The 26,915-nt window shown below is 38.3% G+C and overlaps 1 protein-coding gene across 1 annotated transcript in view; it reads left to right on the top strand.

Moving 5' to 3' along the window:
• LOC103800617 (dihydropyrimidine dehydrogenase [NADP(+)]-like) overlaps nucleotides 1-26,915 on the top strand; it is a 112,152-nt gene that overhangs the window by 37,462 nt on the left and 47,775 nt on the right. The window contains exon 6 of the mRNA XM_009072999.1: nucleotides 8,760-8,902. Coding sequence (XP_009071247.1) covers nucleotides 8,760-8,902 — 143 coding nt within the window. The remainder of the gene's footprint in view (nucleotides 1-8,759; nucleotides 8,903-26,915) is intronic.

The following is a 26,915-nucleotide window of genomic DNA, read 5'->3' as shown; positions in this document are numbered from 1 at the left end:
GGATATAGTGAGAAGCCAGATGTTCTCTGCTAACTCATAGTTTGATCACCAGATTGTATCTGGTCATGCAAAAATCACATCCCATCCAGCCTTCAGTATGAATAGTGTTTGCTCTTGTTCACATAAATCTCTGCCGAGTTGATTTTTATGTCAAACTCCAAAATTGCAAAGTGAAATTGCCTAAAGCCCCCATGCTTTGCTTCTTTTCCCAACCCTACTCTGGTAGCAGCAGCTTGCTTTCCAAATATCTCAACAGACTCTGGTACGGCCCTTTTTTCCAAATGATGTTACAGCCCACCAGCTTACAGACACATGCAGATCCCCATGAACAGTCAAGATAGGTAGTTTCCATTTATTGCTGGGAGGAAAAAAGTGTCAAATAACTTCCTACTCATCCTATGGCAAGCAGAGTAGGGCTGTGTGCTTCAGCTACCTTAGGTGTAGCTATCGGTTCTCCTACTCTTGGTTGTGTGAGTCTTGAGAAATGGGAAGTGTTGAAATAAATGGCTATGATACACATAGTGTTGAAATAAACATTTATTTTAACACATTGTATGTGATGAGCCATTTATTTTAACACTTTTCACTTGAAGTGTTGAAATAACAGGTTTTATCAGGGGACGTGTCATCCACTGTTTTATGTATATGTGAATATGGAAATACATCTACTGAGTGTGCGTGTGTATATATATATTCTCACACAGATTATATGGATATGTAATAATAATATGGTAGATGCATATGTAGACACTATTGCACAGGCAAATACAGTGTTTTCTGCTCAAACTGAGTAATTTGTTTCACAAAAGTCTGTCATTGAGCCAACATATTTTTAATATATTTTATGTATCTATAAATAGATCTAAATATATCTCTACAAAAAATTACTTATTGTTAGATAGTAACAACTGGATGAGATAGATAAAATAGAGGGATAGGCAAAATAAAATAGATACACCTCAAACTAGGACAAGGATTAACTTGAGTTACATAAAGGGACAAAGAAATACCTTATCTGAGCTTTCTATTTACCTAGACCTTGTTTCTTTAGTTCACTGTGCTTTCAAAAGTTCTGCTTCCCTGTCTGTAATGGACTTTTTAGACAAGTGGTTATTAAACAGCACAAGGTATGCTTCAGGCTTTGTAAATAACCTGAAAAGTTGTTGTACTGCATTTTGTCAGTTTTGTTGTTTTTTTAAAAAAATACAGTGTAGGAGCCTCAAGTCCCTGCTCAGCAGCCAGTCACTGCTCTTCCAGTGTGGCCTTAGATGTACTAAATTGCCTTTGTGCCATTAGCATTATGTATGTGCTAAAGTACTGGCACAGACATGTAGACATGCCTGTTCCACTTTCTTGTACCAGGGTCATGTTGACCATGGTAGTTGTTGTTAAGGAGGTTAAAACTATCTCAAACAAAGGGAGCACTGCCAAGGCTGACAGAGGCAAGGCTGCCTTTGAACAAATCTGTAAGCTTATGCATAAACAGCCACAAACATTTCTACTAGGCTTTGGGTCTCTGCACCAAAAAAAAGGGCAGTGAGATATACCAAGTGATAAAGTGAAGTACTTACATCTCTCAAGGGGAAGGATTGCCCAGCAGAATTTGGCAGGAACTCATTTATCCTTCTGTGATGGCTGCAGTGGTCTTGCCTGGTAATGGGGCAGTATTTTTTGGATAGGCTATTCCTTGAGTATTATGCTGGCCCTATTCAGGTGTCTTTTTGTATCATGTTAGGAGCATACATTGGGTATTAGCACTACTTTTATTATCTTTTCATTAGTGTTACATCGTTATTTGTTTTATTTGATTAGCACTAGCACTCTCTTGGTAAAAGGCAAGGTTTATCCTAGCCAGAGGAGGAGTGCAGTGCTAAAGGTGCCAAGACCTCCTTCAGCAGCACATGGTATTGACCTCCACTGCACCAGAGCAGCTGACTCAGGCTCCGAGTCATGATGGGGAGCAATAGGGAAGCCATCAAGGGAAAGAAAGGGCAAACTGAGCAAAGCAAAGAACATGTAAAGCATGCTGTCAGACAATTTCCAGCTTCAAGTTAAACCAAAACAGAAAGCATGACTGAAATTAAATAATGAGCATCTGATAAATTGCAACAGAAAATGCTTTGCTAGGTTTCATGCTGATGACCAGAAGTATCGATTTTTAGGGGATCTGTAGTTTTCAGTGAAAGAATGGCTTCGTTAGGAAATGTTTAACCACTTCTTGCAGCATTCACAAAACAATTTGTATCTGTCCTCTTGATTTTTCCTACTGAAGTTTGATATGAGTGAAAATTCCCCCAGCTCTTTCTGGATAAATAATATTTACAGATAAGAAAAATTTAATTTTTCCCTCTCTCTTTCTCTGATTCTAACATTTTTAATTGAGAGAAGTCTCTGATGACTGCTAAACATTTATTGAATGAGAACTCTGGTGGTTTTATGAACTTTCATCTGCAAGAGCATAAATAATCATTCATATTAATTCAAAGATGGTAAAAATAAATCTTAAAAAGGACACTGATTTTTCTCCAAGATTACGAAAGCTCCACCTTTTTTTCTATTTGGTTGCTAACTTCTTTTAAAAGGAAAGATGAAGCAAAATGATTGCTTCTTTTTTCCAGTCACAAGTTGGACTTAAAACCATAGGTATCCCAAACAGAATCAAATGAGAAGTAAGCTTTGAAATAAAAAGGAAGGAGGAAATAGTTGTCGAAGAAACTGTTAACACACCATTAGTTTATCAAGATAGTCATGATATGCTGACAGAATGAGTAGAATGCAGTCAATTGATATGGTTTCAAGAACCTGCTATAGCAGAGTGAGAGGGAAATTGTTTCAAATCTGCAGAATCATTAACTTTATTCTAAAATCTTATGGTAAAGTCCTGACTTCACTGTAGTCAGCAGAACCTTTACCATTAATTTGGTAGTGTTGGCGCATCACCCTTCACAAGTCGTCCATAAAATGAAGCATTAGATAGCCATCACTTTGAAGATGTAGACTAACTGATGTAGAGGCATCCTGTAAAATGAATATTCCCTTGGACGCTCCATTTGGTAAATGAATAACTAAAATGTTTTGCTTGGAAATAACCAGCGGCTGAGTACATTATTGTTAGTGATTGTGACAAATGTCTATTAATGGGTAATAATGGACTGAAAGACTGACCAGGCAGGGAAATAGACAGGGAGCAGTGAGAAGTGTCTTTTCAGGATCCTGAGAAGTGCTGGACTGTGCACCATTTAAGCTGTGGCAAGGTCCATCTTGCACTTGCTTTTTGGGCATCTTCTATACTTTTTGGTGTGCTGAATATTGTGTGTCCCATTTGGAGAACCTCCTAACAGCTGCGGATAGTCTTTCTCTCTAAACACATCTATTCATTGGTTTTTCTTCTGCATATAAATGCATTCTCTGGCCATTTTGAAGGATGTGTCTGCTACACTGTTTCATTAAACTGCTGCGTTATCGGGTAATTGTTTAAACATAATGCCACAGCACTATCAAAAGGAAAGGTGAACTAATGGCATTTGCAAATGTCAGGGATTATCTTAACACTTTTATTATAGTTTATAAAAAGTAGGTTCAGGGCATTCCATGGCAATTATTTCCACAGAAATTGGTTATTTAAATAAATTGCTAATTATCTGGATATGACAGTATTGAAAACCCTGCTAATGAGTTATTTGATAAGTGTAGCTTATGGTGGCCACCTACAGGTGGGAGAGAGAAAGAACGTGCAGAATAATTGCAATCAGAAGGAATGTCATGCAACTGGATTGAGTGTAACCTGCATGTTTGCTTGGACTGTTTGTAAATGAGATTATATAAAGTACTATGACAACCAGTATTAGGCAACATATACGTTATGCAGACAATGTCTTAACAAAGAATTATGTTTTCTGGGGTTTTTTTTCTGATTTCCCAAACTTCCTTATCTAGTTACGTCTTGCAGCATTGGATTGATCGTCTACAATGCCTGAACTTTCCCAGAGCATTTCAGTTATGTAATGCTTTTCACCCAAGTCTGGTATTTGCTGTCATTGGCTTCTTTTGTCATTAGCTTTATAAACTTTAGCAGCCAGGGAGATAACAATGTCAGTTGTCTTCCAAGAAGGCATCTATAGAGGGAAGAAAGGTGATGTTGCTGAGATTTTTGTGTTTTATATGTTTTAGCAGCACAGACTTTAGCAGTAATTTATTAATCAACAACAATACATCAGCTGTTTTTTCTTTGTAGTATTCAGACTCAGTGGTTTAAAACTCATATTAAATTTCTAAAGAACTGCAGTGTAGTATAATGAAAACTAAAAAGTAATTTTACTTTACATTGCACAGAATGAGAAGAATTATGACCCTAATAGAAAAATAGAGCCAAAGCTCTTTTTTTAAGGCAAGAAAACATGACATCATATAATTATTTCATTGTTCATATAATAGCAAGTATTTGTTCCATAATTAATGAGATTTGAAAGAGCAGATTTCAATATAGAGTAGCATGTCATCTCCACAAGGTATTTTTCTGTCTGTCTTTCATTTTTATATCTCACTCCCCTGCCTGAGGTCTGGATAAATGGACTTTGTTTATTAAATCTCATTATTTTGCAGCAAGGTAAATGATAGCCACATCTAGCATCTGGTAGCAGCTGTAACACTCCTATCAAGAGAGTACCGTATCAGCAGTTTCCTCAGCTACGGGTGCTTAACTAGTGGAATTACAGGTCCCAATGTGTCAAAGTATGTGGTAGATGCTTATCTTTTAGTATGTGAGCTGTCTTTCAAATGCATGCTGGATTTGTACCTCAGCTTCTTAAATACCGTTGGATTTATCAGACAACATTCTGCAAATTCCCCCTACTACTTACAGCTCCTTTAAAATTTGGCATTAAATCTCCTTTATTTCAACCTTTTAAAAACTCCTTCTCCACAAATCTCTGTAATGGAATTTATTACCTTCCTAGGTTACTCATACAAAATACAAGAAAATAGAGACTCTAGATCAAATTGAATGTTCATTTGCCTTTTTTTTATTTGCCTTTTTTTTTTTAATAGCTTGGCATCACTATTGTTTGTATTCTTTCTTGTTTGATTTTGTTTGGGTTTTTTGCTTTAATCTGGAAGGTTGTTTCACCATTTCATTAGGCAGTGGGATCTTTATCACAAGTAAATTACATTATATTCCAGACCAGCAGCTTTTGTTACAGAGTGGGAAGCTTCTGAACTGTTGCTCAAGAAATGTTTGGGAGAATGGCTTCACCTTATGTTGTGCTTGTTCCATGTGCTGTAGACTATAAAAAAAAATGCTGGGATGATTGGTGACATCTTAGTCAACCCTCTGATTGTCATTACAGCCATTTATTTACTCTCATCAGAAGCACTCCTGTAATGTTTTTAAATTCATTTGGGTGAATTATAAATGAATGGAATACTTTTGCAATCATACCAATTTATCACTAATTTACTAATCACCAAATGAAAGTAATAACTCATATTATGAATATCAAGTGCATCTAGTACTAAAAACTACCTATGTTCCATAATACATTCTAAGTCTCATTGCCATCTCTGCTAGACTTCATCAAATCATATACTTGATTTCTTTGGGCTGAATGGAGGTCTTTCTGATTACCTATTGAGCTGAAACCTTAAATAAACTGTCATTTTCTCCTTTTTCTCTACTGACCATTGTATAGAGACAGTCATTTAAGTGAGGTGGCTAATTTAATCAATCTGAAGAACAATTATATTCTGGAAATATTTTCTTGTGGAACTCTTTGCTACAAGATATCATTAAGGTCAAGGGTCTATAAGGTTTTAAAACTGATTGAATGCAAACTCTAAGAGGTACATTGAGGTTAAAAGAGTATAAACCTTCATGCCTCAAGGCAGATGTCAGGTTTTAACTCATGCAGATTGGAAGAAATTTCCCTATAGCCACATGATGTCAGAGTTACCAGTGTCTGTATTCTTTCACCTTTCTAATAAACAACTACCTCATCCCAGTAAGACTCTGGAGCAGCTGTGTCAGTGCCTGAAAGCAATATAGCAAGTCTGATGCTTACTTCTAGCTTCAATTTCAAACACTGAATATTTGAAGAATTTCATGAACTATTGTTTTTCGATGAGATTATTTTCAGTGGTTTTGGCTGTATAGTGTATGTTTTGGCCTTATGCCTTCCAAAAGGCTTTATAAATCAATCTATCAGAGCAAACAGCATGGTTTCTTTTTTTTTTTACTTTTCTCTCAAGCATTTCTCTAAGACTGGACCATTAATTCTGTCATAATATTTGGTTTTTGGACACTTAGCAGTCATCCTCTTTCAGAGAATCATTCTGTTCCTTTCAAACATGTTACAACCAATCTAGCTCAAATGATGGCAAATAGTCATTAGTGTCCTACGGAAATTTTCTGTTCAACTCCAGCTCCTTTCTGTGATCTATTCTGTTGTGATCTTAGATTCTTTAAGGCAGTTACGGTGAGCTTTCTAATTTTTATGAATCAGGCTCTAGTTTTCATGAAAACACATCAATTGTGCATCTTGGATGAGGTCATCCATTTATGCAAATGCAAGTTTAGTTGCTGATAATATTGTGTCTCTAGTCTCTGTTAAACTAGTACTTTGCAAGAAGTATCTATGTAAAGCCTGTGAGCAGTTCTGATCCCTAATACAGGGATGGAAGAATATCCAGTGTATCTTGATGGCAGATGGAAAAGTCTGTCTGGTCAGGCAGTGGTTATTCTGTTTTTTGCTCAGGTGCAAAGACCAGCTGTTGAAGAAAGATGAGGTGTTCTATTAAGTATTTAATGAGAAGATGTCTGTCCTGAGGCAGCAGAAGTTGTCATTGCCCAAGAAGATAATTTTGTGCTGACTCCAGAGCAAGTGTCAATAGAGACAGCTTAGCTGAGCTTTTGGGTGTGAATGTGTTTAATACTGATGGACCAGGTTCTCCTGAGAATTCAGTGTTGTCTCTTGGGATTACAGTGAGGGGCAGGGATATGTTGGAAAGGGCACTGTGAGCTGAAGACAGAGTGTTTTTAATGGTCAAGACAAACCAAATTTCAGTTTTCCATAATGGAAAATTACCCTGAAAAACAGTTCCTTGACAAAATGACAGTGCAGCTGTCCTATTTAAAGCAAAACATGACAGGTTTTGTGACCTGAACTTGTGTGGGATCATTCTCCTCACTGACCCTTGCAGCTAGACTGGGAGGTCCTACCTGATGCACAAAGCACAGCAGAGGCTCTTTCTAGAGAGCAAAATCCTGAGCCAACAGTAGGTCCTTTGTAGAGACCAGTAAAACTCTGCCTGAGAGGAAGCACTGAAGGGATGCTGGAGGGAGGGTAGGTGCTGGGGTTCAGTGAGACAGGTCAGCTTGTGAAAAAGCAGTTTAACCCTTCACTACAGACTTTCTTATATTAAAATCCAGCCAGCAGGCTGCTGGACTTCTGTCTCAGAAAAGGGAGATAAAGAATGCCAACACAGCTTGTCCCGATGGAATTTTTGTCTCAAGATGAAGATGTTGGTCAGGCATCTAAGCAGAGGTGTGGTGATGCAGCAGCTACTGTTTCTGCCTGGGCTCTTTTCCCACGCCTCTTATTTGTGGTTTCTTGTCACTCTTGCTTTATTCATTGCATTGGTTTTATTTCTTTCTTCCTTCCCCTTTGGTTATTTTTCTCTCGCAGAAGGTCAAAGTTTTAAAGATTATAAAAATACCTATGGAGGGTGTTCAGAAGCATTTATGTCATGTTATTTACCCAAGTTACCTAATGCAGCACTGAGAAGGGAGAAAAAAAAAAAGGCTGACAGTCACTGCCACAGCCAGGCAGTTCCTCTGGGAGTGATGTGTCCCTCCCTTCCACTACTGTATTGTTGTCCAATGATGACATCAAATTATCCTAAAGGTTCTCTAAATTAAGTTGAAATTTTAATAATATGGGAGTTATCAAGAGAAATCCCAACTAGCCTAAAAAATAAATAACTCAACCTGTCAGCTGTCTATGCTATCCATCATTTAATGAGCATATTTTAAATACTTGCATACCATCAATAGGATGTAGCCAAAACAGATGCATTGCATGCACAGTGTAGTGAGATTTCAGTTGTATGTCCTCTAAATATAGCAGGGAATTGTCTGACTCAACCTCTATAAACTATTAGAAATGCAAGCTCCAGTCTTGGAGAAACTACCATAAATGAATATACTTTATTCTTTTGAGCTTTTTACTATTATGTTAATAGTTAAAGGAGGCTTACTTAAAGATTATCTGAATCTGCAAACATCCAGAGGGGAATAAAAAATAAATGAAATGTCAAGTGCAGTGAAATGGCACTTTTAAACAATTTTTAGTTGGACATAAATAAATGAGATATTCGCTCTTACTTGGACTACATCTACATTCAAAAAATCAACCTGATTCTTTATGTAGAAACATAAATCACTATTTACGGTGTACTGTGTGGTAAAGTATTGCTTTGTGTCTCAGACATTGTTAGTCTTTGTTTTGAGCATCAACTAAAATGTTCAAGCCAGCTTTGCAATGTTAATCCAAATGTTTCTGCCATTTTCTGTATTTCAGCCAAATGCATAATGCTTTACAAGTATTGATACCATTTGAAACCCACTTGGTGTCAGTTTATAAATGAATATTACCTCTGCACTTCAAAATTAGATGTTAGTTCCTGATGTTCCTACCATGAGGGATGTGCTAGTTACATCAGTGTCTGTTCTGATGTTGCTAACAAAATGTTCTGATTTTCTGTAGGAAATGCTATTAGGCCCATTGCCCTCCGTGCAGTGTCTGCCATAGCCCGTGCTCTCCCAGGATTTCCCATCTTAGCAACTGGAGGAATTGATTCTGCTGAAACTGGGCTTCAATTTCTGCACAGTGGGGCTTCTGTTTTACAGGTACCTTTTCTTTCTCTAAAAATGTTAAAATTGAAATAACTGTAATTAAGATCACAATGTATCTTCCTTTCAGACATTCAGATAGTGGGGGGTTTTATACCATTGAAAGGAATTTTCATGTTTTTAATTTCACGCTTCTTGCTAAGAGACATTCATTTCAGATGGAGGAGGAGGAGTTGCCAAAAGACAACTTTGGGTGTTGCAATACCAATCTGGGAAAAGGCTAGCCACGATTTTGTTACCACTTTTTATCTCTGACTTACAGGATTTAAAATTTAAACATTTCTCCCTTGTCATACAAACGGGGTTGGCACAGAGTTAAGCTTGAGCTATCTGTTCTTCCTTTATTCTCAGCTTTATTTTTCTGCAAAGAGCCTTCTCAAGGGGAGAGGGCTTTCAAAGAGTACTACTTTGGTCTCACAGGGAGCTAGTTTAAAGTAACTCTTGTTTATCTAGGCGTCTGTGTCCCTTAAGCATGTTTATTGAAACAGGAGGTGTAGAGGTGTAGCTCCTGCATATGGTGCTGGCATTGCATTGGAGTGAGGTGTCAAACTGCATACAATAGTGGAGGCTGTTTACATTGCTTGGTGGGTTGTTTTGAAGTCCTTGCTAGACAGGCATGGTTAGTTAGTCCTTGTCAAGGAAGAAAGTCTTGATGGCCTGGTATTGTGGGCACCAGAAAACTGGCTGGAAATCAGCCCCTTACCTGCTCTTCTAGGCATGTCAGGGCACCACTGCAGCATACATGTTAGAATGGCTGAGGAGCAGGTGGTCTTTATGTTATATTATTCCATTATATATTGTTACATTCTGGTAGATGCCCCTTTATCTGTAGGTCCCACCATAGACAACAGCAGCTGTGGATCCTGTGGATATTGGCTTTGTGTCACTCCATGGGATGACTGGAGTGGTTTCATTCCCACAATTCACTTTGACATTGAAATTAGACTGAGTGTGACCAGCCTTTTTAAACAGCTACAGTGACTGCTGAGATTAGTCATTTGTTTGCTATGTTTAAAAAAAAAAAAGCCAACTCAGTGTTTAGGTTTGGTTGGGTTTTTTTAATGCACATCAAAGTTAGCATCTCTTGGAGCTGAAGTAGAAGGCTACTGCTTTTTTATATACTTCCTATGTTCTTTGAATATAATAATACCATTTCTTTTTTTTTTAGCTGTATGAAAGTGCTTCCAACTCTTTTTTTGCATTGACAGACAAAAGGTCTACCTTCCTTACACAATGGTCTGAGAGCTCCTTCTATATAAATACTAAGTAATGGTGCAAATTACAGAGAAGCATTTGTCTACAAAAAAAAAAAAAAAAGGATTGCCAAGGAAATGTTTTTAGTGCTCCAGATGCATTTCATTTGTTATTGCTAATAGAGCTGCAGATTCGATGGCTTTGTCCGTAACAATTTTACATGATCTAAAATACACAGTGTGGAATGATTTTCTGTTCTATGCCTGCTGTATCTGTTTCTGAATGACTAAAAATGAAGGTTTTTGATGTCATTTATGTGTTTTTCCTTTATATAAATCGTGTAGCTGTTTATTTTTTATTTCTCTTCTCTTTTTTTGTTGGTTTACCCCAATGGTAATGGGAAATTCTGAAATATAATTTAATGCAGACATCCCAGTCAGTGCTCAAGAGAAAGAATATTTGATTTACAAAACATTAATTATTCTTTTCTTTTTAGTGATAAGTTCTCTGAAACTGACTTCCAGAAGTTACTTGGATCTATACTCTTCTACTGCCCTTTACAGAGCAATTTCTCTTTTCAGCAGATTTTTCCCAGAGATGGTGAAAAAACTCTTTTCTTGTCCTTAAGTTTCACCAGTTTAACCTAAATCATCTCTAGAACTGATTTTAAACTCCTCTGGATCAAACCTATCCTCAGTTTGAGTGGCTTATTTCAGTTTCACTAAAGTAGGGAAGTCATTTAAACTAATCTCAGATAAATCTCAGATTCTAAAGTGGCTGTGTAGGTAAGGGTCTGAACTAGTTCAATTGCATTTATTTAAAAATAAGCAGTTAGTAAACTTCATGCAAGATTGTGAATACAGGCCATAAGTCTTTTCCTCATGTTGGGAAGGACAAACAGAAGGGAGAGGGAAATGAGTAATCTTTATAGACAGTCCTAGAAGAAATGTACTTGACTGTATCTAGACTGAAACTTCTATTTGTTGCTCAGACAAGATACGTCGTGATAGAGAAGACAGCCTCATCTTCACAGGTCATCTTTGGAACCTAATTAGGATAATGAGAATCATTGCTGTTGTTTTCCTTCTTAACAAGGTCATACAAATAGGCAGCTAATATACTTCTTCCCTGAATCCCAATCTCTCTCTCATATCCTTTATATCAAATGCCCAAGTTGTTCCTTCAACAGTCACAACCTCTGTTGCATATCATAACAGCTTTGACAGTTCACTTCTGCTTTCTCAGTACCAAAATACAGAGCAAGTACAGAATTTGGAGATAGCATCAAATAATGTGACCTACTGAATGATTCAGCATATTAAGATTCACTGCATAGCAAGGCCCTGGGTTTAGCAGGTAGAAGCTGAGACTGTTCAGGAGGAATTATGTGTGTCCCATAGCCTTATCTAAAGTATCTGCTTTGGACACTGTTGGAGGTGGTTCTGAATAGATGCTTGGACTGGCACAGAACTGCACATTTTGTCGTCTGACTTCGTCTTTCCAAAACCACAGGGACACCTTATGACTGATCCAGAGGCAGAAAGCAAACAGCCTGGGCTTTGGCAGTGCTGGAGTGAGCTTTGTACTCAGCTGTGCCAAATGGGCGGTGGGCTCAAGACTGAGGAATGCATACTGCCACTACTATCATCACCCTGCTACACAGAATTCCTCATGTGGAGTATTTTAAAAGGGTAGGGAATGTCAGATCACCCAGCATTAAATGCAGTCTGATACCACTATGCAGCACAGACTGTATTGATCCATCCACAGAGCCCAGCTAGAGAGCCTGGGAGAACAGCACTTGCTTGGCCACTGGGCTTCCCTTCATTATGGCTTAACAAGAGTCCTGTGTCTTCTCTGCCATGGGAGTGTGACATTCATGGACCAGGATAATAAGAAGGCTTTGTGTGAGTTGATTTAATTGCAATGTGGCATATCTGTTAGAGGAAAGGTTTATGAATAATAAATGTTCTTCCATTAAAAGCAAGATCAGGTTTTCCTCTGCAGCTATTCCGCCTACAATCAGTTCTCCATTATTTTTTCCAATTGCTTTTATTTTTAAAACATGGGGATTTATTTTCCATTTAGAAAATCATCATACACAGGAATGCAAGTCAGGAGTCAGGTGGTAAGCCATATTTTGCTATATGCCATAACCACCTCAAGTGATCTTAAGAAGTTATATTGGGAAATGGTTTGGGGAGAGTTTCAGTATTCAAAATGTGTTCTCTCCCCTACTTTAGAAGATGGAGTGCAACATCTTAGTGTCATTACTTACAAAAGGTTTGTGTGTAAGGAAGTTTACAGCAGGTATAGAAAACAAACAGGATCATTATAGTCAGTAGTAGCTGGGATTAAAATTTCATACAGCAGTTTAACAGTATTCTTCCCCTTTATGGACTTCAGAAGCACCTGCAAAAAGACCCCACTTGTTTTTTTAATTTTTCATTTAAAATGTTGAAACATTTAAATCATTCTTCAACTGATTCCATAGCACTATATTATTTTTTAACATACACAAATCCACCAATCCCTTTTCAGTACAGGCATGAAATTTTAAAAAAAATTTTATTTACAGAGGTAATCCTGCACTCATTGCATACCAAAAGCTCCAGAAATATCTAGCTGCATCTTTCTGAGGAATGGGTCATTACTACAGGCTTCCAGTGAAGCTGAAGTATTTTATTTTTAATTTAAGTAAGCTTTTTTAAAGCCTCAATTTATCAAAATAACATGTATATGGATTTTTTTTCATCTTTTTGCATCATGTATGTGATTTACCATGCCACATTGATGGTTTGTTAGATTTTTGCAAGCCTTTGAAAGAGACATACATTTTTTAAAGTCATCTTGCTGTAGGAAATTAAAATTGGAAACAATTATAGAAAATTCCAGCGGAAAGAGAAAATGCATTATGGAAAAAGCAATAAAAGCGTAGAAATATTAAAGTAAAAATCACTTCACAGTAGCCTGTATGATTCAATTGTAGATCAATATTGTGTAGTTAATGCATTAGCAGTAGAGCATTAATTTGCAATTACAGCAGGTGATCTGATCCTCTGTGTTCTGTCCATTGACATAAATGACCTTTTGTTGAAAGAGATTCTGTAGTCATTATTTCTAGCAGATGTAACAAAAAAAAAAGGTAGAACAAAGAGGTACTTTCTGAAGTATGCTTTTCTCATGATGGTCTTTTAGCATTATATTCTGGTATGGAATACTTTTATTAATCTGGAATATTGTTCATTGTTGTGTAAAGAATACAGGTTCCTTTTCAAACAAATTTCTGTTCTTGTGATGTATAGAGGCCACACTTGGCCCCTGTTGCAGACATGGATGTCTGCAAGGCTTTCTACATAGCAGCACTTTAAAATCCACCCATATAATGCTGCTCCCCAGCAGGACAACCTGCAGCTTTTCCTTGAGCCCTGTTTCAAGCCCAGCTTCACCCATCTTCATCCCCCTCTTGTCTTGGGTGGGATGTAGTGCCTTGCAGTCCTGTTCCTATGGGTGCTGTGCTCTTGTCTTCACTGAGTTGTATTCAGCCCATGCACACCTGCTGCCTCTAGACCTTGCACCATGCCCCTCCTCTTCTCTCAGGCAGGGGAAGAAGGTGGGAACGTTCCCCACCTCAGAGGCAGAGCTGCCATGAAGCTGGATCTGCCCTGTGCCTTTCTCTTCTGCCCAACACCAGTTGTGTGTGAGTACTCAGGGATCTGAGGAAGAACAAAACTGTTCTGGAAGTGTGACACCCATGATAGGAAAGCAATAGTGATGGGTTTTGCCTCTGTAAGATAAAATCTCCTTCAAACACAGAATGCAGTTGTTTTTATGAGACTGCTTGTGGGTTTTGTAACATTTTCAAGGAGCTTTCTTGTTGGTACCTTTTTGGAGCCAGAGTCTCAAGGGATTCAGGACAGTTTGATTATTATTTTTTCTTCAGCAGGCTTTTTACTGAAGCATTTAGCTGAGAGATTTTTATAACAGCAGGATGGCCCTTTGTGTGTGAATAAACAGGCTTTTCCACCACAAAATAGTGGGACTTGATCTATGAGAGAGCATTGTTATTGTATTTGTGCAAATGTGAAACCCTGTGAGGAACTCTTCTACATGGTATAAAATGCCCTGGGTATCAGAAAATAAAAGTAAGGCTCCAAAAATATTATCACTTTGAAATGACAGGGGGAAAAAAATACCATTTCATGAGCATTATGTCTTGTCTTAATGTTTGGATGCTACCATTTTCTTCCCCCAATCTCAAAAAATAAAAAAACCCACAAAACCCTGTGAAGTAAATGTTTGCTATGATAGTTTATCATATTACTCCTCTCCCTCCTTTATTTCTAATTTTCATTAGGGCTCTGATGCAAATTCACTATACATTTTTTTATGGCTACAGAACTGCAAAGTAGAGAGCTGGTTCTCCATGCACTTCATTACTGTTCTTTTAAGCCCATCTCAGTGTCTGTTGAAGTGAGTGAAGACTATGACACCTGAGTTAAGTGAGGACTAGATCAGGCAAAAAAATTCTTATTCAGGAATTGTTTATGTCATTTAATGGCATGCAGAGTGAAGAACTAAAAGAGATTGAAATCATGGGAGTGCAGAGCAGGGCAGTGATGGAGCTGCCTTTCTGTTTGACAGTTCCAGTTGAAGTTTATACTGATAACACTTGGGAAAAAAATAAAAATTGTCTTGCAGTGAACAGTGTGATTTTGAATGCAGAGGAAGGACTCAGTCTTTCCTTGTGTCTCATCTTAGCTCTGTATGAGGAGAATGAAGTTCTCACTACTGGTGAGAGGTGCCCTCAGAGTGGCAGAGCAAGGCTGTGCTTCTTTAGCCTGGGCTCCCAAAGAGTCCACCCTTCCTTTGCCCCCAGCCTGTCCTTACACCAGTACATGGTGAGAACAGAGGCTGAAGGCTTTGCTTTGTGCCAAGCAGAGAGTGCTCCAATGGCAGATATGGCACATTTTGACACCAGCTGGACGCTGTGAAGTTTCTGATGCAGGCTGTGGCTCAGTGGGTAGAAGAACAAAACCTTTCTGTACAAAACTGCCCATGACACAGAGAAGTTAAGGTGCAGGAGCTGATTTTCTCACCATTTAAACTGATGAATGAAGAATAGGTTGCTGGATGCAGTGCCAGACCACCGATACTGTGCAAGACATGATTCAGGGGTTGGCTCTTTACACCCACTAACAATTTTAAGGAAACGAAAATGCCACTTAAGGCAAACCCACTTTTCAGACAGAAGTCCTTTGATTGAGAAAAGTGTTGTCTCCTGTGCAAATAGCAGTTTTTAGACCATATTCCCAAAGAAACTCGATATGTGTTTGTACGTCCATTTGAGTATCTTCAGTCATATTTGAGATTTGTGGCCATTCCACTGAAATTGCCAGAAGATAGAAAGTATTTTGTTCTAACAAGTTTTGAGAAAACAAAAAAGTCAGGCAGGGGAGAGAGCGTGCCTGCATTCCTTCACTGTAAGTGCAAGCACACTATGAGCTCACCTTTATTAGACCTCTGAGAATCCACATGGGACAGCACTGTTAGGACTCTGTCAGCCACAGGAAAGGCTTTAATTGGCAGTCACACCTTATTAGACGTCAGAGAGCCCAACCAAGAGACACAGAGCTGCTGGAAGCCAGATATCATTAGCTCCACTGCTCACAGAGCTGCGCACTGAAAAAGGTCTTCAATGGATGCAGCACGGAATGGAGTGGCCTTTCTCTGCAGAGCTGAAATTTACAGTACATGCAGAAACAAAAGAGGGAACAAAGTGCTGTTTGAACATGTTGGCATAAAATTTGAAGAAAAACAAATGTGAAAGAAAAGAGTTGGGACAGACATACTCAAGCATTTACTTCTGATAAACATTTCTTTATTTTCTGGTTTGGTTTTTTACTAGCCCAGTGCTAATTACAGACACTCAACCTGTTCCCAACTGTCTGTCTTTGCTAATAAAAAAAGTCATTAGAGAACTGCCACACTTGTCCCTTACAGATGATTGGGAGGGAAATTGCTAATTGATAGTGAGAATTTTCTGTGAGAATTCCTTTTGATGAAAATCAGAATTTGTCAAACAAAAACAATCAAGAAAGTTTAGAAACAAACTAGAAAGTCTAGAAACATCAAATTAGAATAGGTTTTCATTATTGATTGCTACTTTTATTATCTTACCACTTTTAATGAAAAGCATAAGCATGTTGTAAAGTTACAAACTAAACTCAAAGCTAATAATGCCTTTTATTTTGTGCAGTTTAGCATTAGTTTTACATTTTATTTGGAGCTGCTTAGGGGATTTATCTATTAGCTTTCCTTTATTTCTGCTCATTTTACCAGCTAGTAAATGAAGTCTGCATAGATAGGATTGTTATTTCATAAATTTGTAAGAATGAATTTAAGCTCATTCTGTCACAATTGCTATTTGCCATTCTCATAATGAATTCTCATGCAAAGTAGGTTTAACTATCACTGTATGGTAATAATTATTTACTAACAATTAGGTTTCAATTGAGCATCAGCTCAAATGCTGTCCTATACCAGTCACTCCCAGCATCTGCAGAGGATTTGTTCTCCTGGGAAAACTGGGTCTGCCTCTCTTTCCTCCTCTGCTCATGTGTCGATCCTGTTTCCCTGGATCTGGTGACATAGGGACTTTAAGGATAGAGGTGATGTGAAGAATGATTGTTTTGGCAAAATGTTTTCTCCATCTCTCCCAAGGATCCACAGTATTGGTGGATTGTCTTTCCAGAACCCAGTACTGCTGTACCTATTTTTAATGTGGATTTGCACTACCGATGTGGATTCATGCTGCCACTGTCTTACAGACACACACAGAGCTGTCCTCATGTAGATAAAAGAACATGGTGTGAATTGACATGGAATGAATTTTGTTTAAAGTTTACAAAGTAAATGCAACATGGAGATGACTCTTCACAATAGGCTCTGTTAATAGTTGATGAAATTGTGGGTGAGTTGTTTCACTCAGCTCAGGTAGCTTTCAGGCATGAAGTTAGCTCTGTCACAGGCAGAGTTCCCCTTGTGTACCAGTGTGGAGGTGACTGGAAATTGAATCTGAACGTGTACCCAGCTCCTTGTTGGATATTGAAAATGTAAATAGAAGGAAAGATAAGCACAGTGGAAAATGCTGTTTCTTTTTTCCTTTCTGCCATCTCCAATAATTACTTAGGGAATTTCCTGTGGTTTTTTTGTTTTAAATATATATTCTATATGTTTTAACTGCAGGGGACTTGTTTTCCAACAAAGGGAAAACATAAAACATTCAGGATTGCAATGCTCTGCCATCAGAGAAGTTTTTCTTGGAAACATTATCGGTCATACAAAGATAATACATGTGTAAGAAATTTTTCTTTTTGTATCATAGCAGCTCCATTGATCTTTCAGTCAGAGTCTGTACCTGGCAGTGAAAGGAAAAAAAGGAAAGCAAGCAGTAGAGGAGGCTGTGCTTAGGTAAGACATGGTCCTGGAGCCCACACTGGCACAGGAATGCACTGCTGGGCTAGCTGCAGTTTGGTACTGATCTGTCTGTTTTCCCAGTGGTAGAAAAATGATTTTTTTTTTTGTCCAGAAAGGAGGGAGCAATCTGGGAATATGAGCCCTGATGCCTTTTTGAAGTTTTTTTCCTGCTACAACACAAGCCCCCAGACACAGCTTGATCTGTCTGGCAAGAGGTCCTTTTATCCATGCAATTTGAATGGAAGAAACAAACAGAGAAAGCATTTTTCTGAAGCTGGCATTTTGGAAGCTGGCAATATGTTTAAGAAAGGGTTTAACTTCCTTCAATATCTGAGTTATGTTGCTGCTTTTCTTGCTGATATTTATTATTTGGCTAGAGATAGGTAAAACAATCCCTAAGGAAATGTGGAAGTGGGTTTTTATCTTAGACATGAAGGACTCGGAGGGTCAGAACTATTTTATTCACATGAATCTCACTCTTCAATGGACATAGCAGCTGCTGCACAAATTCGTACAGGCAAGCTGATAAAGGATGAAAGTAATTTTAGCTGAAATAAAATGTGAGAGTACTAGAGGGAGAGAGTCACAAGGATGAGGGGTTAATCATTGCAGGACTGAATTGAGGTTCCAAAATGGAAAAATTGCTTTTCTGTTTGATTTTGAGAGGTCTGCAGCTTTCGAAATTCTGGTCACAGGAGGATGTCCCTCAGTATATGGTTCTCATTAGAGTTTGTGGAAAATTTCTTTGAGGAAACTGTTTTTCACTGACAAATTTCATTTAATCAAAATAGATCTGGGTTCAAGTTCCTGCTGTGCCTGATTCAGAGTTTCCTGGGATGAATGCTGGAGGTCTATCCCGGATCTGTTATGCATTAATGAACCTGACTATTGCCAGTGATCAGGAAATAGTTATTATGTCACAGGGCAGTTTAAGCATGGAAGAGTTTTCTAGTTTAAACTGATAATAAAAATTCTAAAAACGTGTGGAATTAACATGTTTAAAGGAAAAAATCCCTATTATTTGGGTGAATCAAATCTTTGTTTCAATCTTTTTGCAACATATTTTAGCTTTGACCTTTTTATTCCAATTACCTTTGAATGCAAAACAGACGTTTTCAAGTTAAATGGAGCAGTTGCATTCCATGTTGTCAAACAGCACATATTGGCAATTCTGCAACTCTTTTCCATACATTTTTCAGAACACCATTCTTTTCTGAAAAGTATGCTTTCCTAGAACCACACTCACTTCTGACAAATGTACCTTTGCAAAATAGGGATAACAGACCAACTTCATTCCAGAGATGATGGTGTTCCTGTTGGTTAGTTCTCAGAAAACAAAATCTTAAAAACACTCCTAACTTCTGTGTAATGTTACCTGATGATTTTTATCATCAAATGACCAGATCTGAGTGACTTAACTTGTATCTGCTTTAGAAACTTCTTTGGAGCAGGAGGATATGGCTCACAGAAATGCATCAAGTAAATCTACGTCTACCTGACACAGCTGGTGATGCTGTACCAGCAGCTGCAGAACCACTGGGAGAGCTGAAGGATTTCACTTTCCACAACAGTACTTATAAGAGAGAGGCGAGACCTTTTTGGTGTTAATAAGTGAAATATGAAGTGATATTCAGCATATATTTAAAGATAGTTGTAGAGCCTCTATATGTGATTGGACTTTTTACACAGGGGATTTAGTTCATCTGCTTTCAAACCTATCTTTCATTTTGTAGATCTGTGGTACAGTGATACCACTTGCTACAGATGGCTGATTATGAAGCTGTTTCCCACACTCCTCAATGCTTAAGGCATGTGGAATCATATTTGTTTTCTTAGGAAAGATGATCACGATCAGCACTTTTATCGGTGTGTGTGCCCACCTACTGCATAAAGGTCCACTTTGTAGTTCCAAGAACTGACAGAATGCTTTAGTGAGATAAGGAAATATAACCATTCCTCTAGGGGTGGTTGACAGGGGAAAAAACCCACAATTACCTCAGGGAGCCTTCTGAAAATTATTGATTTATTCTGTATTTTCCCCCTCAAAGACAGGCTACAAAATTGCATCATTCAGTGTCCCTTGATAAGTACCAGTTTCCCACTCCCAAACACCCAGTTTAGCTATTTAGATCAAAGATACATTAATTGGCAGCGGAGAACTTAAGGGGAGGAAACACAGATTTGAGTAGGCTAGGAATTAATGCATCGGATAACATTCCTAAAGGATCCCTTATAATGCTCTTATCTCCTGCCATGCCCTTGTCTGATAAGTGGCTAATGGATTCTTGACTTTTTCTCCTCCTTCATCATTGGCTGCTCACAACTGCCCAGGGTTGCTGGAGTGTAATATATGAACTAGGTCTGTCTTACACCCCCCAAAATCAGGTACTTTGGGGTCTCTGTGCCAGGAGGAGTAACTGTCACCTTGGTGCTAGGGAAGCTTCTCAATATAGCTTGTCTCCAGAGACTGCTGTGCCTTCAGCACATGATGTGGGGCTCTTCTTGCTGCCCAGCTACTGCATCCATATTCCCTTCCCTGTGGTCTCAATGCTCCCTAAATGCCAGGTCAGCTCTGCTCAACACCACATCAGCATTATGTTGTCCTGTTGTAGAGAGGATCCAAGCTGTCACAGGAGATAAAGCTGTTATCCCACAAGCTTGCCTTGCATAGGCTGGAGACCACCGTCTCATTTTAACTCATTTAACTCGTTTAACTCCATTATTTACTGACATTAGCCTATACTTGCAATTAGAATGACACTTTATCTCAATCTTGTCTGATGAACTCTCTTGAGGTATAACACAATATTTGAAATACTTCATCACTGACACCCACATGGCATCAGACCATCCAGTCTTTTTTTTATATATATCTAGATTTCTTAAACTCTATGTGAATGGTTGCCTACTTTGCAGAGCCTGGAGCTGTTAGCGTCTTTAAATCTTCTTGTGTTGCCCCTCAAAGTGTCTCTAGCAAGCCTTCAGCTCAGTAGGACTTCAAGTCTAGGACTCAGTAAAAAAGATTAGGTGGGGTTTTTTTCCCCATAATTCAGACAATACATAGATGTAGTATTTGAGTCCTTGAAACTGCTTTCTGAAAGCTATACCAGACTCTGGAACAAATAGTAGTTCATTAGTTCATGTATATTAGCTCAATTCTAATGTTTGTAAAAGACTATCAGCTATCATCCAATTCAGTTTTGCATCTTGATCCAGTATCTGAAGCCTTGTTAAGTAACATCCCATCTGCTAACCTATATCTCTAGAGTCATTTAAGCAGCTAATGTGAATGAATCAAATCATTCCATCTGTACTATATCAATATTTTGGAAGCTTTTTCTTACTTACAAATTTGCTCTTTGAAACAAAGAATCTCAGGGTTTTTTCCAGAGAGTGCACCACATTGTCTTATAGTGCACTTCCCCTAATGTTCTTAATGCTACTACCCTCTAGCAGAAGTAATAATTGCTGATAAAAAGGATAATTTAGGCTACACATTTAATGTACTGGTAAGTCAGTGTTCAACGAGACATGAGAAGGAGGAACCATCATTATACAGGCAGCCTTTCCATAGACATTGGTATCCTGAAGATTGTAAGTACAGAAACCCCTCTCAGAGGAGATTTTATTCGTCTGCGTGCTCTTACATTGCAGCTCTTGAACATTATTATGAGTACTGTGTCAGACAACCAATGCAGTGTCTACTGCTTTTTACTTTGGAGATCTGGGCACATTGAAATTATTGTACAGGGGTTAGAAAACATAAATTTTCATTTCCATAGGCAAGAGCTATGCAGCATATAGATTGCAGGGCCCAGAAAGATCTTCCTTTGATCAATTTCTGCTAGTTGCTTTTGAAAATAAATTTTAAATTGCATATATGCCTCAGCCAGATTATCATAATGCTCTTGCCCACTACAATAAAATTAATCTTCTTAAGGTTGGCGATTCATATGGATACCCAGGTGGGCACCAATAGAATCCTTCCTGAAGCATCTTGCATTCATTTACAGCTTCAGTCCCTTTTCACCAGAATCTTAATCAATAGACACTAATCAAGCAAGCAGTAGCTTCAACTCTACGTTGGATAACAGGCATTCATAAATGTTTCTCCAACAGGAAGGCGAATTTACATCTTCAGTACTTATCAGGAAGAAATTTTAATAGAAAAAGAAAGCTTCTTTAAAAAGATAATAAATAATGCTAAATTTAAAAATATAATATAAATACTGTAAACCTTTTGCTTACCATTTGGGCATAGCAGTAAAAATACGTGAAAGGGAGTCAACCAAATTAATGGAAAAGCAAAACTGTTAATTCATTGTAAAACCTTTTAGAGGTATATCAGAGGAATGATAGTTGTTTATCCACTTGCTATGGTAAGAATATTAGAAACTCTGAAGTCAAAGGCCAATTTCCTAATCGGATGACATTTTGAGAGCTATTTTATTTACAGATCCTATGCAGTTTAGAACTAAAGCTGAAATAAGTCTCCATCTTCTGGGGAAGCAAGATGGCATTCTGGTAAATGCTAGAATTTTATCATTTGAAGGGGAAAAAAAGGCAAAAAGAAAGCAGCCAGTGAGACCTAAGAATATAAAAGCATTTGAGATCTCAGAAGGAGTTTAAATCAATGCACTGCCACAGTTACAGCACAGATGAAAGAGCCTGCTGTCTCAATTGCCAGGAAACTACTTAGAAACTCTCACTTTGATTTTTTTTTCGGTAGTCCGTTACATTACCACTAAATGCAATATACGGAGACATCACTGCTTTGATGTTATACAGCTACAACAAATGGAAACTAATATGGTAGAACAGTCAAGCTTTGTGATTTGCGTTTGTATATACAAATATATACCCATCAATCTTCTTACTTCTAGACCGTGTATCACTGCCACCCATCTGCCTCCTTACTGTTGCTTCTGCTTTCATAAAAGCAACAATTATTTTACACCCGTATTCTGAAGAGAGAATCATGTATTTCAGAGGAGTGTAAAAATTAAAATTTTTTCCAAGCTATTGTCTCCCAGAACAAATTCCTTGTTTATAAAGGGCTCTAACAGGGCTTTGAGACAATTTCAGGTTGGAGCATGACTACTGCCAGACATTACAGGATTCTTGTTCTCACAGATCTTGTCACACCAAGAATACTTACTCTTCTTGCAAAGCAACGTTATTGAATAGGCTAGATTCTCTGACCTGCTCCAGCCTTTTGCAGTGAACTAGCAGTATATGAGATTATACACACTACCTCTTGTTAGGTGAAAGTAGTGTAAGGAAGAACTGACACAAACATGTCTAGATCTACATCTCCTCTGCCAGCTCTGCTGAAATCCCAGCTATTGATGGAATAGAAGGAATGTAAGTGGGGACAGGGATCCATTTTTGGTACCATCTTCCCCACCATCACCTGTCCAGCTGGGATTTCACCATATAATAATGAGTTTGAGTTAAAACTGAAGGCCATGGGATAAGGGAGAGTGGACAGACTAATTGCTGAAGAGGACTTGATTGTTTCCTCTTCTAGTGTTACAGAAAAAAAAAATTCTCCTCTGCAACATCTCCAAATGGGAAAATGCAAGGACAACACTGAATAGGAATTGCTTTACTGTGATCTGGCTGGAAATGCCTCAGCCACTTTGTCCAGGTTCTGCTTAGATGGCACAGGTCTTCTACACAGTCCCCCAGGATATGCTAAAGTTTGGGTAGGAACTATATCTGTTTTTGTAGAGAGTGAAACAGAAATAAAATGCAGTGTCTGGGTATTTTTCCCATGGCTTTTAGAAACATACACTGTGGACAAAACTGAAAGGTCTTACACAGGCAGAGCTCCCAGTAAATAGTGCAGGAGATTTGCCTCAGTAAACATTTCAGAAATTGGCATCTCTTTGTTGTGTAATGATTCTGCTGGAAGCAAAGGCATCTACAGTGTTTTATGACTGATGTGGTAGTAGTACTTGTCACCAATAATGAACTTTTTATTCAAAATGCATAAATTAAAAGTTTCAGATTCATGTGAATTGTTAATAACAATCATGTAACCTGTAATTTATTTTTTTTTACACTGTCATAATCTCTTGACAATTTCTTCCAGTTCCTCAAGTAAGACTTGTAATGTCTCTAGATTCTGTGACAAAGTTAGACTTGCATTTGTATGTTTATTTAGTAATAGAGCAGACAGGTCATTTCTTATGCAAGACATCAGCAGGGACCTTTGCATGCCTCTCCCATCATTACAATTTGCAGAACAGTTTTACTTAAAGCCTTAGCCTGTGATTCATTTCACATCCCCATTCCCCAATGAGATAATTTGCTGTATGTTTGATTTACCAGCAGCAAAGCAAGCATTGTGTCTTTTAGTATCTCAGACATGTCTGTTTAGATTAGAATTGTAACCTATAGTCGTAACTTATACTGAACCATTTTAGGTTTCAGAATACTAAGAGTGCAATATATTTGATCATACATAGTATGTTGGCCTGCTTGTCTCTTTTGGGACCTAAGGGGCAATCATTGGAGCCTGGGTCTGGGGGAAAGGGAAGGAGATGCAATGTTAAAAATTAAATTGTAGCAGTACTACTGCCAGGGCACAGCCAGGCAATGCAGTAAAACCAAGCTTGTGCAAAATTATCTCCCTGCATATTAGTGCACTATGAATAATATATCTTACCTTTCTAAACAGTAAAAATGTTAGCACGTTTCTCTTCTAGCCCAAGTTCTAGTCCAAAGCTAGAGACCAACACAAGCAAGACAGTAGGACAGCACTTGTCAGGAGGACAGCTGACAGCTTCAGCTTGATCTGGACCTCACTCTGTCCTGTAGGATGCTCACAGGGCCTGTCTATCATCTTCCAAAGAAGAAAGAGTCTTTCTACCTAAATATTGCAGGTGAAAGGCTGGGGCAGTGAACAGCTGAATGTTAATTTACTCATTAAACAGATCCACTTGGATTATTTAGGATTAAGGGATATTAAACAGGTGCCATCTCTGCTATGTGAAATCCCAGCACTACTGCTTGCCAGAACCTGAGCTGATAAACCATGAGAGCAAGTGATCCAGACCCACACTGTTTCATACACTCATCCATAAGCAGCTTCTGTTGGCCACAGGATACAGGCTGCTGGTCTGGCACAACACGACCAGGTGTGTGTTCTCAGTTGTGAAGTTACAGTTTTACAGATTTGTTCAGGTTTTTGCTTCAGGGTCTAAAGGGAAGCACATTTTGCTGTGTTTAGTTGGTAGAAGCATGATGCCAAGGAGAGGGGCTGAGCGGGCAGGGCTGGTTGTAGTCCAGTTTCATGCTGCTGTGCCATTGTGTGCAAGGCACAGGCAACAGCTGTTACACAGCACCTCTCACTTTTATCTCCTGTTGAGGCAGTTTAATAAGACTTTAAATGAGAGGTGGTAGCAACCAAAAGGTAGTTCCATTTTAAATACAGCCATAGCTGGCCTGCTCTTCAAACCTGTAAAGTACTATCCTGGCAGAAGGGAGGGCTCAGCATTTAGCTTGGCAAGGGAGGGGAAGTGTGGCTGTTCCCAGTGCAAGCAGCAGGAGTGAATTGGGGGCATTAATGATGTGTGGAGATGGGTCGGTTCAGTTCTTCCGCGATTTTTCCGGTTGCGTGAGTTTGAGCCTCACCTGGTCTGTTGCCCTGCCACTTCTCTTGTGCTGAAAAGAGGGCACAGTGTCATTTAAACTGGTGATTCAGAGGCAGCCGGGTATGATGCTAAAAACCTCTCTCTGTGGTGTAGAAATTGTCATGGCTGATGGGTCAGGGTGACCTTTTATCTTGACTTTGTTCACCACCTTTTAAAATGCTGCAAAGGCTTCTACATTGATTTGTGGAAGATACTGTAAGCCTAAAATACAAATCTCACCATCTGATGCATACAACATAAGAAATTCCAAAGCTCAGAAGTTTGGAATTTGCCAAAAACATGGCAAAACTATTTCTGTTGGGTTTGTATCTGTTAATGTTTGAATCTCTCTTGTTCTAGGAAGGCCTATAAACATAAGCACTTGCTTTTATCACAGTGAAATCAGTGAAAGGCATGTCTTTGGTTAATTATCCGCTCCATTGGGTACCATAGTCATAAGGCTTCTACAGAAGAGGAGAATCATTTGAAAACACTTGTTTGTTCTGTTTCTAAGCCTTTCCATTCAAATAACATTCTTCTTTAGTGCAGAGATTTACATTTTTCCTTAAAAAATGCATTTTGCCTTCAGTTCTGGAACCTACTTGGCTTTTCAGGGAAGGCAAACAGTGCACTGCACATAGACTCACAGGGATCAAATGTTAGCTCTTAGTGTAATGTTATCTTCTGCACATTTTTATATTATTGCAGTTCATAACACTGTACCACAAGATGGAAAACAGTAAAAGCCTCTTTATTTATAAGGTTATTACAGGTATCCTCCAGTGTATCTCATGTGTATACATCCTGTCAAAATATTTCAGGATTTTGACAACAATGTCTGAACTTGTTTCAAGTGACATGACATGGCTTTTAAGTGTATTTTTTTATAGTTTTAGTATTTTTAAGAATAGCTAATAAAAGTGTTACCCATACACTAAAAAAATAGAGAATTCCTTGGTGAAGAAAAAGGTTTAAATAAGCATCAGTTGAGTTTTGCATTTAAATAACCTGTACAGGAAATTATTATGATGCTCTCTATAATTGCTCTGGGGAAAAAAAATAAAGTCTTGAAGCCTGTGGAAGGTGTAACAGACCTAATTAATGCCCACACTGTTTCTCCAGAGAAGCGTATTTTGTGTAATGTAAATGCACTGCATAGGAAATGTTATTGTGCTTATTTTGTAGTTTGCCTTAATTTTTTTCTTGTACAGCTGTAGTGTATGCTATTTTCCAATGTGATATGTACCTATTTTCAGGATTGTTAATTGTTATCATTTCTGAAATGTGAAAAACAACTATATATTTCCTGTATTTTTTAGGTGTTGATGTCAATTATGATCTAAGGTGTATTTCCATATCCAGGAAGTGTGGTTGTGTTTGTGCATGTGCACACATTCATGTTCTGAAATAGGTGGCTATTTCATTGTTGTGTTCACTATGTGTCCATGGAAGTCAGGGTTTTATCAGGAGCACTCTTTTCAGCTTTTAGAATAAAAGCTGAATCAGAGGCTGAAAACACTGACACATCTGGAATTTCAGAGCATTTCCAGAGACTGACAATTAGTGGTACTCAACCAACTCTGCACCTCATCGCTGATGGCTGATTAGAGTTTAGCTAATGAGAAGGTGTTCAGAGAAGAGTCAGGGATGTTTTATTCAGTTGTCAGTTTGGTTGGGGATCTCTGTGGGTTTAAGTT

This window comes from Acanthisitta chloris, unplaced genomic scaffold (genome assembly GCF_000695815.1).
Source record: "Acanthisitta chloris isolate BGI_N310 unplaced genomic scaffold, ASM69581v1 scaffold6704, whole genome shotgun sequence".
Classification (NCBI taxonomy): Eukaryota; Metazoa; Chordata; class Aves; order Passeriformes; family Acanthisittidae; genus Acanthisitta; species Acanthisitta chloris.
The sequence above is the reverse complement of the archived record's forward strand: the minus strand, read 5'-3'. Positions and strand labels throughout refer to the sequence as shown.